This window comes from Balearica regulorum, chromosome 2 (assembly GCF_011004875.1).
Source record: "Balearica regulorum gibbericeps isolate bBalReg1 chromosome 2, bBalReg1.pri, whole genome shotgun sequence".
NCBI lineage: Eukaryota > Metazoa > Chordata > Aves > Gruiformes > Gruidae > Balearica > Balearica regulorum.
The window spans coordinates 166,226,797-166,243,625 of NC_046185.1; the positions used below are offsets into that span (position 1 = coordinate 166,226,797).

General features: G+C 40.5%; 1 protein-coding gene across 5 annotated transcripts in view; it reads right to left on the reverse strand.

Annotated features, from left to right (window-relative positions):
• Positions 1 to 16,829, reverse strand: part of SNAP47 (synaptosome associated protein 47) — a 32,591-nt gene that overhangs the window by 11,593 nt on the left and 4,169 nt on the right. For 4 of the 5 annotated variants that reach the window (XM_075746875.1, XM_075746876.1, XM_075746874.1 and 1 more), the window contains 3 exons: positions 11,682 to 12,237; positions 5,847 to 6,331; positions 1,765 to 1,895 (listed from right to left, as the gene is read on the reverse strand). In XM_075746875.1, the coding sequence (XP_075602990.1) occupies positions 1,765 to 1,895; positions 5,847 to 6,331; positions 11,682 to 12,178 (1,113 nt within the window). In that variant the 5' untranslated portion in view covers positions 12,179 to 12,237. Of the gene's footprint in view, positions 1 to 1,764; positions 1,896 to 5,846; positions 6,332 to 11,681; positions 12,238 to 16,527; positions 16,620 to 16,829 lie in introns of those variants that run through there. The other variant, XM_075746877.1, reaches the window with a different exon arrangement.

Consider the following 16,829-nt stretch of genomic DNA (forward strand, 5'->3'; position numbering starts at 1 on the left):
GAAAAGCTGACATTTAAGGAAGGAACAACTAGCCTTTCTGAATACATAACAGCTGTACAAAGTGTATGCATGCATGAATAATAGATTGCTGATATTTGTACAGCTACAATTGAGAAATACTCTCCCTTAAAATCCTCCAAAAGGTCAACGCTGCTTCAGAAAATGCTTATTGTTTGATAAAGTGATAGATTGTGGAGATAATCTTAAAATATGAGAAGGGAGAATGATTAAATGGCGAATAGTCCATTCTGTTTTTGAAAAAGCCCAAATAAGATATTTCAGTCAAAAGATCTTGATTATATTTTGGTTATAGAAGCAAGTTTTGGTCTAAAACTGTGTATTTATGCAGTGACTCCTAGTAAGGAAAAGGAACAGGAGTTTATAGTAATTACAGCATGTACCTTAAAATTATTAATGACTGGAATGATGATTAAAGAGGCTTGACTCTCAGGGAACAGGTGCTCAGCAATTATTGGGAAAAAATTAGGCCAATTCAAGGCCTGTCAGTTTGGCATTCAGATCCTCTCCCCACCCACACCACCTCACAAACTCACCCCGAATCATTAACTGGCTTAAAAATTCTTGGCTTGGTGTGGTATAAATAAATACCAGAATTGTCTTTTGAGCACTAGTTAATCTTGAAAGTGTTTTGTTTTAAATAATGGCCATTTAACACTGTCCACTATCCAGCACAGAGAATTTCAGAAATTTCTGAAATTAACCTTCAACAAAGGTTAAACTCTCACCCAACTGCCTTTGGTTAATTTTAATAAATAGATTTTCCTTGCAAGAAGATTTCATTTTGAGCCATAAGCCAGTACTTGTGACTCTCAGATGCACTCAAGCTAACAGAAGTTGCTGTATTCTAATTCTCAACTATTAAATAAAAGAAGGTGGCTAGAAAACTGTAGGTTTGGCTAAGAGGCAACAGAGTTAGAAAATTCACATGACACTATCACCAAGCTAGAGATGGAATATTAAAGAGAATAAGATGCTAGAGGGAAAAAAAATATCAAGAATAAAGTTCAATCTTCAACCACATCTTCTGATGTGGCTGTAACCATCACCATTAAACCTATTTTAATGGAAAACCCACTAAAACCATACTCTCTTGCTTTTCGAGTTACTTCACTGTTTCAGATCAACCACATAGTACAATGAGGGATTCTTCACTAAAAGTTCTGAACATCAGCTATGAGAGAAATTCCTTAAAGAGCCATTTAGAGAAACAATATCAGACTGGATTACTTTAAATAAATAATTTTTTCTAGTAAAATCTCCAACCTATTTCCCCTTTATTAATTTGCTGGACTGCATACTAATTTCCTAACTACAAGTTCTCTCTGTGTGATTATAAAACACTTTATTCAGCTTTGTGGATGTTTCTGAAATAGAACTGCTACTCCTTACTAAAAAGGGTAAGATAGCATAGGGAAAACAAAAAACCTGAAAATGACTTAATTGTTAAACTGCTTAATCTTCGGAAAAAACAGGTTACGGTTAAGGATTTTCCTTGGGTTATAATCCCATCACTTAATATATTTTGTTGATAATTCCTGACTTGTTCAAAATAGTTAAAAACAAATCTGAAGTTATCAGTGTATTTTAATCACAGGCTTGATTAATTTTTAAAATATGCCTATCTAAATTTAGGGAGAGGGATATTTTGTTAAGGACAATGACTATGTTTCTGATGATGAAAATGCATGTAAAAGGAAGAAGAGGGAGTGAAACAACTCTTCTCAAAGTTATCTCAACTTATACCTGTTTAAGCTCTTTTGCTTCTTCCTGGGAGATCTTCTCTTGCTTCTGCAGCTGAACCTGCTCACTGTCCATCCCTTCTTTGCCTCCCACCGGAGAGCTGGGCTGCACCACTCCTCCCAGGAGTCCTGTGGCTGCAAGAGAAATTCCCATGGTCAGACTGCCATCTCCTGTACCATTGGGGAGGACTAGTGCTAGTATCAAAGTGGTTGACCTTTGCTTTGCTCCATAACAGTTTGCAAGGGGACAAGCCTAACCCAACCTTGCCCATTAAGCTATGTTCTTCTAGAAAGGATTCAAGCTATATTTTGTACAACACCTAACCTGGAGGTGACCAGGCTGTGAGAGATGACTTATTATTAAAGGTCACATTTGGAGAATGGGTTCATTTTAGGCTGTGGGGATTCATCTGCACAGAGAACGAAGCAGCAGCAACACACTCCCAATCAGATAAACATGGATTCTCCACCTGCTGCTGCTTCTTCTCTCTTTAATCTTTTTAATTAAAGAATTTAAAAGTGATGGATCGGGGACAGAGCCTAAGAGTCAAGTCAGCAAACCCTTGAAACAGAAGGGCAACACTGACGCTAACAGCCACCCCCAGCTAAGCAGTGTGGATGCAATCCCTCGTGTAACATGCCACCTGTCCTTTATTTAAAGCATCAGCTCTTATTGCAGTATCTGATACTACCCAGCAGGGTAGCAGGGACATGCTGCAAGGAAAGGTTGTTATTTCTGATGCAGATGGGTGCTAAACACCCGAGACACACATCTTGGCTCCTAGAAGCATTTCAAACATCTCCAAAGCTCTCCCAATTAAAGAGGTACCAAGAAGGAAGCTAACGCTACCTCTGTCACCCATGAGCACATGGTCTGACCCAGCACAGGACAACAGCAGCTCTTATGTACATCAGGACTGAAAGCACCTCAGATGCCAGAGTTCACCGCCAGGTTGAAGAGCTGGTGCCCAGCTGGCTGGCCAACTGACGGTGTACACCTGACCGCCTTGGATAGCATTACTTCCCCGTGAAAAAGGAGACAAAAGCTAAACCAAAAGTACCAAACCCTAAATCCCTCTCAAGTAATTACTGCAAACTCATAATCCCTGGAATTATTCAGTTATCAGCCTGAGAGTCACTGGACTCAGGCACCATCAAGATTTAAGACAAGCAAGTCATTCACTGTACTAATGTTACCCTGTGCAAATGCTCCTTGTATTCAGAGGGGCCAAGAACCAGGCACTGAAAAACGCTGCTTATGGTAAAATTACTGTCGTGGTCTCCCTCGGAGGACAAAGTGGGGAGGGAATGACAGACCTTCCTATGGCAGCAAAGAGCCAGACAAGATTCTTTGTGTTTCTTATCAGCTGAGTGTCACCATATGCTAATTATTTCATTAAAACAATAAATCTATCCATTTCACTCCATTAATCTCGCTGAGGACAAGAACAGGAGGGGGATATGACAAAGGCACACAAAAAGAATGGGATGAGGAAGGAGAGCTGGTATTTCCCAGCAATTTTCTAGTTTAAAAGAGGGCGAGAATTGAATAGAAAGGCAGAAACATTTAAAAAGCAATTTTAGTCCATTTTTGTTACACCCAGTTGGACTGCGAGACTCGCTGCCACCACATGAGGACAAGAAGCTACCAAACCTCTGAACAAAGCTCTGGAAACTCGTAATAACGAGAACACTCGGTCACAGGGGTAAGCAGGAGAAATTCGGCAGCCTCGAAAGGGATAAAAATCTGCGAATGCCAGTCTCCAGCTATAGGATTAAGACAGCACTGCCCTAGACTATTATACTGCACACGCACCATAGGATTTCTTGCACTTTTTAATCCTGGGTAACCGTTATCAGCCATTATTGAGGATGTTACTGGCTAGGAAAGTACTGGCCTGATCCAGTACAGAAGAACCTCTGTTACAAAACAAATCTCACTGCTCTGTCCTGAGCATTTAAACACCCATGTGGCTTGGTCCAAAAAAAATACAATCAGAAAAGACATGCAAAGCAGCTAAAAATACTTTCAAATAATCTGGTGTGTCTAAAACTCTTCACAAATTCCTTTTATAGGTGGCATCAAGCCAAAACTCTTAGGAAAGACAAGTTTTTCTATTTACTTATATAAATGTGCAATATGCACAGCTTTAAGGCAGGACTAGTATAAACAGACAGGATCCAGATGAGACTATGACAGTTGTGGAAATGTTCACGTCTTTGAGCTGCAGCACCAAGGGCAAAGAACACTACGAGCCAGTTTGCCGAGACAGATGTACCTCCGCTGCAAGGATATTTCACCTATAAGTCTCTGATCAACATTTGCTATCTGAAAACAGACACATATATTTTATGCGTACAAAGGCAGGCATGCACAACAGACTTCCCCCCCCCCCCCCCCGCCCCTGCTTTTAAGGGAAAAAAAAGAAAAAAAAGAAAACAAATCAAAAATCAGTATTTCCAACATGTGAGCAGCCATGGAAAAAACCCGGAGGTTAAAACACAGTCCGTGACTGCCATCTTGCGACAGAAGACAGATGGCAACAGACTCTGGGGAAGGAACAAACAAGGGTTTTGGTGGAGCTGGAGAAGTCAGGATTTCCATAACCTCCAGTTTTCTTTACTGACATTTCCAAATTAAACAGTCAAAATGCAGGTGGGGGCAGGAGAGCAATATCCTTGACTCACTGACTCAGATGCAAACAGAGCAGAGCAGTGGGAAATTAAGTGCAGTAGGGCTGTATAACCAATTATTTTATGTAACCAGCCTTAAGACCATCAGGAACTGAACATCAATTTGCTGGAATAACTCAGTGCTTAAGAAACCAGCAGGTTGTTTTTCCTCCAAGTTGTTGTGCTGACATTTTAGTGCCAGATGCCCAAGACTTACTTCCTTAAAAATTAACAAGCTTTTCCAAGCTATGGCCCTTGACGACTCGTCAACAAGAGGACATTATCCTCCCTGCTGAAGTCTGGTTTTAGCTTGGTGCACAAAAATAGGTTCATCTATTGTTTCATTGTATCATTTTTCTACTTGTTTTCAACATACTGGCAATAAATCCATCCACTGATTTGTTCTTTTGTCACTAAGAATTAGGAAAAAAGAAGGATTCAGGTATGTTGATAGAAATAAATTCCTAACAGACAAAAATTCACCAGCTCTCCAAATGAATCCAAGGTTGGATTACAAAAAAAACAACCCTCCCTGGAATTTTAGAAGTAGTAATAGTAGTAAGGAATGTAATTCTTATTGTTGTGAAAAGTGTTTCAGTCTCCACTGTGTTTTCTTAAAATGATTAAACTATGCATTCACCTAATCTGGAGACCTAAAATCTCCTAAATCCAAACACCTGAACTTCTCAAATAACAAAATTCTATTTTTAAGATATGAAAATTAACATGATGTTTATCCCATATGTTATTTAAAAACTTGCTGAACTGGAAATTTCTTTTAAATTGTCTACAGTTAACCGAATGACTGTTTTAACATAAATATGCTTCCAGCTACAAAATGCCAAAGGAAAAAGAGCAGTGATGGAGGACTCTGAAGCATGCAGTCAGGAAAAGAATGGATTTCTAATGACCCTTCCCCACAGAGTGGCACAATACTGAATTGGTGACCACCAGAAAAAGAATGACATCGTAGTTAAGACACAGGCCAGTAGCTGAAACTGAAATTAAGCTAATCCTTGCACAATGTGGTGTGGAGTTAGTGACAACACCAGCTGAGAGCACAATGTTAAAGAGGGCTTGGCATGTTCCAGCTGTCAGGCTCCTGAGGGACACTCAGCCTCAGGACCTACAGTCACAGGTTTTGCTAATGTTGTTGGGAAAAAGTAAATCCAACTAGACTAAAACAGGGCCACATGCTTCTGTCATCTCTACCCTCTCCCCCCTGGCAAGAGGGCCTGAAGTCACCTAGCAGTTACTTCCTGCATTTTATCATCAGTGTGGTCTCACCACTGGGGCCACGTGGAGAGGATTTGCCTTGTAAATATTATACGCTATTCTGAGTTTGAAAACCACTTGGAAACTTTGGGTGCTAGCATTACTGCTTACAGATGGATTGCTTTGCCTGTTACATACCTGCTTGCCAAATGGAAGTCCCCAAATCTACCTGAGGAGACTTCCTGGCACCAACAAATCCTAGGGCATCTTCTAAAAACTGCATCTTCTTGCTAAACTGCATCTCCAAGATGGGGATCGCTTCTGGCATCTTTGCTGACAAAAGCCGGTAAGAGGTGTCAGGCTTCCCAATAAATCTCTGACGGACACTGATTTCATATGGCGTATGAACTCTGATATCATCCACATCCTTTGATTCAAACCGGTGAATGACCTGAGAATTGCAGTCACTGATTTCTAGGCCAGAAGCGAAGAGTGTGAGTTTTCCTGGCTTGACATTTGAGTCTGTTCTGTGGGTGATAATAACTGGAATTCTAATTATGATTCCTTCCTGGTTCTTCGAATCGGAAACTGTGGCAGTTTCCTTTGGCTTGCTTTCCAATGGCGCTTTCCAGAGCTTGCTGCTAAACGGCCACCAAGAAGGAGATTCGAGCTCGGTCAACAACCTAGAGGAGAAAAGAGAGTGTTAGAAGGGTGAAAGCCAGTAGGACGGTCATGCTACCCCACCAGTTCAAAGCAAATTACCGCAGACACAGATTTCTTAATACTGAATCCAACCCTTTCCTATTTCGCTCCTCAAACCTATTCACAGCTTACCAGAATCCACCCATTTTGAAAACCAGCTTTTCTTCATTTGCTAACACATCAGAAAGCAGTCCTAGAATCTCACTGTTCTGATGTGAGAAATCCAACTTCCAAGTTGATTTATTCAGGCCAACTTGCACCCATCTGTTCTTCAACTAAACACTGCCTTTTCCCCTCAATGTTTCCACACTTGGCCATCACCACCACTGCCCTTTTCTACTCCTTTATATCTCAGCCCCATAGTCTGATGCTAGCTTTTGGTTTGCCCCCAGTCCCAAATTCCCATTGCCAGTTAAAACCCTAAGAGCGCAAGGTTGAGGCCAAAAAGCCCATCAGAGATGCCCGCTGGTGTCTAGCATCCACCTCACCATCGATGTTGGTGCACTCCTAATTGAGACAGGCCTTCTTGCTGGCAAACTCGTGCCTTAGCTTAAAGGTAACCAGACTCACTTTATTGAGGAATTAAGCAACTGCTCCCAAGGAAGAACACTGTATAACCAGAACTAATACATGGAGTCGGGCTCCTTATTGCTAAGCAAGAAGATGCACTGAAATAGGTGCCTAAGGTTATCAGCTGCAGGCAAGAAAGATGTAACACGCCATTAGGAAGAATCAATGATAAGTAGGACACGATCCTTCTGTTGTATTTTCTATCGGCATAGCCCATTCCCCTTTTCTAGGGTCCTCTCCCAAGAAAGGATCACGATCACAGATCTCTTTGGGTCTAAGCACTATGATGCCCCAGTTATCCTATTCTCCTCTCATCCCCCGCCTGTCACTTAAACCCATCCTGCTAGCAGAGGATCCTGTATCTCAGGATGACTCAGCCTCAGTGGCTGGAAAGAAATTTTGGGGTAAACTATGTCTCCCTGCTCAGTCAACAGTAACTTCATCTCTCCCCTTCCCACTGCACAACCAGCCACCTCCTCCCTCCCTCACTCGCCAGCAGCCCCTGGTATCTTGCATCTGAGCCGCAGTGGCTCGTCTCCACTTGCAGACAGGCACAGGAAGAGGCAAGTCAACTCTCTGGGACCCACTGCTCAAACAACCCTACCCAATCCCCACTGGAAAACAGCAGTAAGCTAGCTGGAATCATCCCACAAACCAAGCCAGCCTGCAGGCAGCTAGCCTGATCGGGATGTTTTAAATGGAGATTTCTCAGCCCACGCATCAGTCACTGAGCAGGAACAGGAAAGCCATCTCTGGAGGTACAAATGGATTCTCAATTCACTAATGGGAGGGAAGAGGTTACCTTTAAACAAAAGAAAAAACTTCTAAGGAAGTTCAACCCAGGTCAGAACTGTGCCCCCTCCCATCCCATGAATACCTTAAAGACTACCCAGTGATCAGAAAATTTCCCAGTGACTAGGAATATGCCACTGGCATGGTGGTAGTAGTAGATGCTTCTAATGAAGCCAGACCACATGTAATTAAATGTTTAATGAAACATCATCATCTTACTGATGCTACAAAAGACTATTTACTGACTTAAATCCTAGAGATGCAAGCCTTATCAGACCAAAATACAAAAGACTACTGTTTCATTGCTATTTTGGAGAGCCAGCTTGATTTAATTTGCTTTTAAGTTTACTCTAGAAAGGTACTGCCTTATAAAATATGCATCACAGCAGTGCTGCTCTCAAGATACTTTTTGTAATGATTTCTTTTTCATGAGAGAATCAGAGTGTGTCTACAGAAGACTTTACAATTTTAAAATCCTGTTTAATTTGGCTGCAGACAAAGTCTAATCTGAAAGAGGAAGCTCTAACTGAACACGCTTTGTTTACTAACCATAAAGTTCTACACCAGCTTCAAAGCAGACCTACTCAAAGAAATTAATCTGCTAGGAAAAGCAGAAAAAAAATCATATTGTGAGTCAACCACTGAATTCATGGATAGCTGAGGCAGAATGAATTGTTCCAAGAATCTACTCCCAACTAAAGCATGAACATCAGATATTTATGTAGATAGCATGCAAGATGAGTAATGGGTCTGGAGCTTGCCGCTGACCTCTGAAAATGCTGCAACACTCCTTAAAAAAAAAAAAAAAAGGGGAAATAAAAGACAACAGACCAAAGGAGATGTAACAGAAAGCTCTACAATAACAGAATTTGAAATGGCACAGTATCATAGATTTAGGGCTGAATTCTGAAACTATGAGGTTCAACTGAAGTTCAACACAGAGAAGGACCGAAAAAGCCCTAGGCTCTGCTAGCACACACCATCTTCCAAATTAAAAGCCACGCTCTAACCTACCTGCTGTAACTAAACAGAAACAAATGACCTGATGTCATTTCTACAGAACACAAAGCATGTTTTCGTCCTCTTGGTGTGTGAAAGAGTTACAACAAGGTACTTCAGGGCAATGACAGCTTATGCCTGTGTCTCAGCCTCTGAAAAGTCATTAAATTCCTACTGCAATATAGGTTTGCTTCATCACATTCACCATGAGAAAAGCATGTGCATTCACTTACTGAAGAGCAGCTGCAATGTGACAAGTCTAAACCTCCGTTTACATTGTGGTAACTTATTCTGGATAGCTTTGAGCCTTAATTTTTATCATTTTATCCCTTCACTCGTCTCCTCCCCTCTTTCCCCAGGGACTGATATCCTGGCTGTGCAAGGTCTGATTTACAGTCAAGATTTTTCTGCTGCACAACCCTAACAAAGGCTTCAGCCAACTTCTCTGGCCTTCCATGGAAGAGTCACCCCACTGTATCAACAAACTATGTGACTGGTCCTTATATACAAATGAAAATTTGCAACCAGAGTACCTTGTCCTCTAATAGTAACATATTAAAACGGAACCAGTGAATCTGGTGTTCTGTTTATTTTTGGTCTTTGAACATCTGCTAGTACGTCAGACTCAGCTCTGCTTATCTGCACACAGTTCCACTGAAAGCAGCTGTATATACCCAGGCATACACAAGAACAGAATTAATAATCCAAAGAAGCCCACACATACAGACAAGATAAAGTTAATCAAAGTTTTAAACATATGAAAGTAGATAAAGGGGCCTGGTTCTTTTTATGAAAGACACCACCATCAGACTGGTGTCGCTCATATAAACTTGAACTAGCAGACACAAGAAACTTGTTATCAAAGTTTTCTTCTGCACAAAATCTGCTCCACATGCAAAATAGTCCTGCATGGTATTATCCATGTAGTTACTTCTCATCAAGTTTCTAAAGAAAGCAAGAGTCAAAGAGCATTAATAGACATTAGCATATTTATGAATGTTAATTGTCTGAATTACCCAAAATGTAACAATCAAATGAGCTCCAATCACAGTCCTCTCCATTTCCTACATTGGTTCGGGACATGAAGAAATACATCATCAGTTTAAGAGAAGACTTTGGGCAAGGGGGAAGCAGCTTTATGAGAACACATGCACTATGTGAAAAAGTATCAGAACTCCCCAAAAAGCATAGTGCAATTAAAACACAGTTTGGCTAATGGATTCTGGGCTGCGTTTTGGCCTGCGAACAAGCTGGCCAAACTCTTCATACTGTATATAAAACAAAATCACTGCTAATGTTCAGTCGCTTTTCCTTTATTTTTCCATTTTTAAATCAAAGCATCTAGCTCTTCAGCTTCATGAGGACAAATAATACCTCCCAGTGCATCTTAACCCAAAACAAAACTCTCTTCCAAAAACAATGAGCAGGTATTTATTTTCCTACTCATTGTTTATTGCTACAGAACTTTAAAAGCTATTTCTGAAGCTTTCAGTTATCTTGGCTTTTTATTAAAGAGTATGGAGGATATCAACAGAATCATTGTGAAATCAACACTTTCTTTTAGACATGATATCCGTCCAAAACCAGATGCTTCTTCCAAAAACAACTAGTTTGAACTTTATTGTGTTTGTTTCTTCATGCAGGTGTCAGAGCTTATACGAAGACACTCATAGCTATATATCTTTAAACATTACAATACTACTCTTAACCTTACTATTTCGGACTGCTGTTGAATCCAACCTGCAGCATGCAAAATACCACAGAATAATGAACTTTGAATGTTAATCATTAAATAGTAAAACTCTGATTAAGACACCAACCATTTACTATTCACATTAAATTCTGCGACAGCTAAAGTTAAACAACATTTCAAATGCTCCAAATCCCTTATTTCGGTTGTCTAATGGCAGCACTTTGTGGCCAATTTTTATGAATGCACTGGCTTAAGTGCCTGACTGAGATTACCACTAATAGCCTAGAACTGTCTCTCCAGTTCTTGCACCACCACACTCTGCAGACAAAGCTCAGCAGTCCACTGTTGCTCAACACCGCTCATTTTTTTCCTCCAAATGTATTTATTCCACCTAGACCTAAAGGCAGGCAGTATTCCATGCAAGATCAAAAGCAGTGCAGTTTTATAGCATAAAGAAAGGAACGTTGTTTCTACAGCCATTTCCCCAACTACATCCGCACCACAGACCCAATCCTTGCTGCTGTGTGTAGCTGGGAAGTAAGTTCTCATGAAGGAAAGGGCAAGTATAAAGCCCTCAACCACACACTGTGTATGCAAAAAGCAGCTTCAAGAGCTGACTTTCATGGACAGAGAAAGGAGTACAATCTACTTGAACTAAAGATTAATTGGCCACTGTCTCCTAATAACTCTAGGAAACTGCCTCCAAGTCAGCAGCCCACCTGCTTTTTTTTCCTTTGAAAAGAACCAGAAAAGCAGAACCATGGTTGTATTTGCTGTGGAACAGCAAAACAGGCTGGTCCAGGACTGGCAAAATTAACCAAAGCCAACTTCCAGTATTTTTCATTTATGCATATTCTATGCAGCTAATAAAAATGCGATTGCTATGCCTTGTCTTTCAGCGGGGATATTAACTTGCATCTCTCTCCCCTACTTAGTTGCCTATTCTCTCAAAACTTACAAGTTGTTAATGTTTTGGAGATCTCCACCATTTCCGCCAGTTGTGGTGAAACTCATAGGGGCTTGAAAAAGTTATTTGAAGGACAGAGAGCAGGTATATATACACAAACAACTTCACTAGGGTGAAAAAATGTCACACAGAACGGAGGACAGAAATACAGAAACATCTCGTAACAAGAACTAGATCCACAAAAGATCACCATGGACTTAAACTTTCACTGACAGTCAACAGTTCAGTTTCCTAAAGACCTCTGTGGATCTGCCCCATAAATTTCAGGCATGAACAACACAATCCCACAGCATTGATTGTGGTACCGTACCTGTCAGCTACATCCATATCCCCTTCGATCTTGTTGAGTCCTCTCATGATGTTATCAAACTGCTCGCCTTGGTAATGCAGCACTTTTGCTGTATCCTCCAGTCGTTTCTGTGATCCAGTCAATAACCCGGTCAGTTCTTTTCCCTTTGTTGACTGCAAAGCTGCTGCTTCTGCTCCTGCACCTTGGCTTGACAGCAACTGCTCCCTCCAGAAGTGCTCAAGGATGTTGAATACCACATTTCTGTTGGGTTGCAGAGAACTGAACCAGTGCTTGGTGTTCTTCTCTAAGATGGTAAGGGAGCTGAAGATTAAATTTGAAGATTCCTTCTTGATCTCACTAATACTAGAAAGATGGAAGTTGACCAAAAGCTCCCCAGTCTTGTCAGCTATAAATTTGATCGCAACAGGAGTCAACGAGAGTCTGCCAGAAACCCATTGTTTACCGGTGTCCAAGTAGTAAGAACAAGGCCAGCTATGGATACGTATGTCTTCGTTCATCAGCCCGCCGTTCAGATCCTCTTCTATAGGAGCAACACTCTCAAAGCCAGAAGGAGAAACTAGAATGAGAGGAAAAAAAAAAATGCAAGAATCCTTAGCAACATATAAAAGCTGATGTTACAAACACTCACAAATAATTAATCTCATCCACAGCTGGCTTCCAGTACTTTCACTGTAACCTTTCAGGTGTGCCCCCAAGTCAGATTTGCAAATAGGTACGGATGGGTTAAAATATTTGGTAACCGTTCCTAACCACCCAAATATTTCCTTCAGAAAGGCTCACCCTTTCTGAGGAAGACAATATTATTGCCCACTCTGTAACTATGTTGCCTCCCCTTATGAGGGTGCTGAGGCCCTGGCAGAGGTTGCCCAGAGAAGCTGTGGCTGCCCCTGGCTCCCTGGCAGTGGTCAAGGCCAGGCTGGATGGGGCTTTGGGCAACCTGGGCTAGTGGAGGGTGTCCCTGCCCGTGGCAGGGGGGGTGGAACTAGATGGGCTTTGAGGTCCCTTCCAACCCAAACCATTCTATGATTCTTGTAACGTTCTCATGTTCCAGCACATGATTTGCAACAGCACAAGCTTCAGCTGGCTATTGCATTAATGCCCTGGATATTTAATACCTGCTGTGCTGTTTAGGACAGGGGAGGTGCACTATAATTAGATTAGTCTACATGTTCACATGCATATATTCGTATTTTTGGGTGGATGGAAACCTATTAAAAACAGAATCATGAAAAACTTCTACTAACTTTTCTGAGCCTTTCACATACCCCTTTACACTGGAAAGCGATCATGTAAGAAGTTTTCCATTTCCCACCACATTATCAGCTTCCCATAGACCAACAGATACTGAACAAAATCCAGCATATACCAAAACACAAGCTCATCAATATATAGCCACAAAAATCACAATAAATAACTGGTCCTTCCCCTTCCACTCTGGTATCTCAACATCCATGTATGTTAAGAACACACTCAGAATGTCTATCCAATGTATTCAACAGCACAGGTGAAACCAAAATCATCACTGACCAGAACTCAGAGTCATTAAAGAGCAGAAACGCCCAGCCACAAATATTTTTCAGAAATTGTCACTGTCTCAGACCAGCACTCTTGGTCTCAGGAGAGACTTGGAAAAATACCTACCTTAGAAAACTCAGGTCAATAACAGAACTCCTGGTAGAACAATGCTGCCAAAATAAACCCCCCAAATCTGTAGTATTTGTTCTGTGAAATATTAATTGTTGCTCAGTTACTGTCAAAGATGTTTGAAAATAGGAGTTTGGGAAGAACTTAAAACAACTTAGCAGCACTGCTGGGAAAACCTTGACTGACCCAAGCGGAAGTTACGATGAAAAAGATGCCACAGTGCTACTAGAAGAGGTGCTGCTGGCCTGGCAGAGCAGTTGCAGAGCAACTCTGCAAAAACGATAGCAGAGCAAGCTGCACCAGAACCGGCAGAGGCTTAAAAAAAAAAGAAAAGAAAAAAAAAACAAAAAAACCCCCACCAAACCAGAACTGACTCTGTTCACTCAGCAAGAAGGGACACAATGTTCAGGGCAACAGTGATTTCATTGCACCTCTGTGACAGGCCATGTTTTCCTGGGAGCCTGTGATGCTATTTGATGACATGATGACATAATATTAATCCCCTAAGACTTGCTCACTGCTATCTGGAATCCCAGCAAAAAAACCAAAGAGCTGTCACATGCCTCAGGCCTGGCTTGCTTACATCAAAACAATCTCAAATTTGGAACAGTAAATGAAATGAAACATATCTGGAGTGGCATCTCTCCACGCTTGCAAAGAGGCTTCTTGTACCCAAGGGTTGGATTGTTTCCTGTAACATCTCCTTCCTAATGTTACAGTTTTCAGCATGAACACTGAAGACCAATTATGTTCCACAACTCCTTTGTTAAGACCCACTATGTAATGGTGATTTAATTACTCACCTATTCATTATCTTCTCAAAGCCTTTGATATATCATAGCACAATTTACAGATTAGTACCATAACATTATCTCCAAGTGTTCTGCTAATCCTATGGCGCAATAAAAGAACAGTTAGATCTCCACCACAAAATCCCCAGTTAGGTTGACACTGACACTAATTACACCTTTTGACCATCTGTTCCCCTGAAGGAAATGTCTAGGAATTCTAATGCAAACAAAAAAAGCTAATAGTCCTTTTTCAGGTAGCACTGGTGTGAATTTCTATAGCACACAGTGAAGATCTCCTAGTGCTTTCAGGCTGCTGGATCATTAATATCCCTTAAATAGAGCGTTCTAACACTGAGTCCAGTTTCAATGCTCTTTTATTAAATATAGTCAAAACTTCAGTATTACTGAGATAAGGACTACTCATGGTATGTCATATTCCACAAAAACCTTTACTTAGGTTTTCATACCTTACTTCCATGGCATTATGAATTTTAGTGAGGCAAATGGAAAAAATAACACATAAATTTATAAAGCTGCCAGAATTTAAAGTGAAAATTCTCAATCTGTTTTGGCCTAATAAAACCACAGTCCTAGAGACACAACTTCACACTGTACTATGGGCCAAAGAGAAGAGGAAAAAGCCCACAGAAATACAATTTAAATGAGTAACTATAGCAAATAAAACAATGACAAATTCTAGCAAATACTATTTCTTTCTCAACATTTGCTACATAATTTCATAATCTGGAGAAAAAGCTTAAAGCTCTGACCTCAATCCCTCCCTCTAGAAAAAGGAGGTAGTTCCTCTAATACAGCAAGGTTAGATCAGACAGATCTGATGGAGAGAAAGTTTTTCTTCCAGCCTGACTGGGCTTGGAGAGTGGCTAATTATTATAATTCCTATTTAAAGGTTATTTTCTATCTTTCATACACAAAGAACAGGGAAAAGAAAAATACTTTTTAAGCATCACTCAAATGTGACTGCAAAGAAACAAACCAGCAGTGGTATTCCAAAACAGCCATAAGCAGAACAGCGTTTTTTACAGGATACTTTAAGTGGAAAATGTTTCTAATATAGATACACAGTTAGGTGCTAGTAAGGGTATATTTTTTTGTTACTATAACTGACATTATGTCAGTTAAAACAACAACATAAATTATGTTAGCGCTGAGCTCAATGACAGTTGAAACTAAATCACGTTATAGCTTTATCAATTGGGATTTACAAATTACAAATCCAAATTAACTGTTTGACACTGCCTAAATATGAATAGTGAACAGACTATAAACAAAAATAAACATCTTCTATTACACCCTCAAGCTCCTTCTAGCCTAAACATATTGCAGAGGCAAATTAAATTTACTGAAAGAGCTCCCATCAGACCCAGGGGGAAAAAAAAAAAAAACAACAAACAACAAACAAACAAAAACTTAAATGAATCAGCAGCCTCTCAATTTATCAAAACAGTGCTTCACATTCAGGAAAGCAGTAGATCCCAGCCCATACAGAGTAGCTGACATCCCCTTCCCTCACCCTGGGCAAGTCTTTGCTGCTTACACTGGTTTCCGAAAATCTCATAAATATGAGCATGCTGCTCACAACAAGCTGTTGCCCTGAGATGTTATTTTATAAACAATGTATATAAATAATGCTGAAACCAAGACACAGAAAGATTATATGCCTTGAAGATCACAAGGGAAACCTGGAACAAAATGCAGGTTGCTCAATTCTCACTGCTGGGAGAGGCACTGCAGAACATAATGTCATCTGAAAAACAACTCCTAGACTTTGCTAATAGCAACAGCCACCTTCAACCAGGCACAGCCCTACCAAGGAGGCTAGGAGAAATTGTAAATGAGCAAATGACTCTTAAAGTTTTGTAACATCTCAGACTAGAGCCCATTTTCACATGCTAAGAGTTCCACAAACTCTATACAACCACCACTAGCTTCCCATCAAGACAGTATTTTCTCTCAAGCCTGCTCTCTACCATTAACGTTCTGAAAACATTAACGTCTGATGCAGTCTCACAACTGTGCCATAAAAACCTATCTTCCTAAACCATATCTCAAGCTCCTTACCTCTATCTGTAGACACAGAAGTCTCAGGCGGCCTTTTGAGTGCTGCTGCCTTTACAGAACTGTACATCCGTAGGTAGAATTTTTTTCCCCCCACAAGTGTTTCTTTCTCTTCTAAGTCCAAAAGAGCAGGTAAAAAACCCTGAAGTTAAAGCAAAAATCGTACTATGCCCGTGACCAAAAGGAAAAATAAATAAAGAATAGAGAATGTATATTTAACCCTGGATCTAAGAGGTCAAGTCCTCTCAGTCCAGGAGAAGAAATGAAGCAATCATTTGACCTGCGTAAATATATACGTGTACATGCCTTAGGTCATAGGACTTTTGACTCACCTGAGAGCTTAAAGGCTTTGCCTGATAGTCAGCTCCTTTCTGTGCCTGAGGCCAGAACTTCCGAGCAAAAACCTATTTAGTAATTGAAACCATTCATTGTTCCAACACATTTTTCCCCCCAATATAATGGCGTTTTAATTACCATCAGATCTACACAACTTTTTTTTTCTTCTGAGAAGAAATTTAAACCTTGTAGAAATATAGATGTATGTAAGTATAACCAAGACTGATTTTATTCAACAATGAAAACAGTCACCAATGGTACAGAACTTTACTATTTATGAACATCCAACAGTATACTA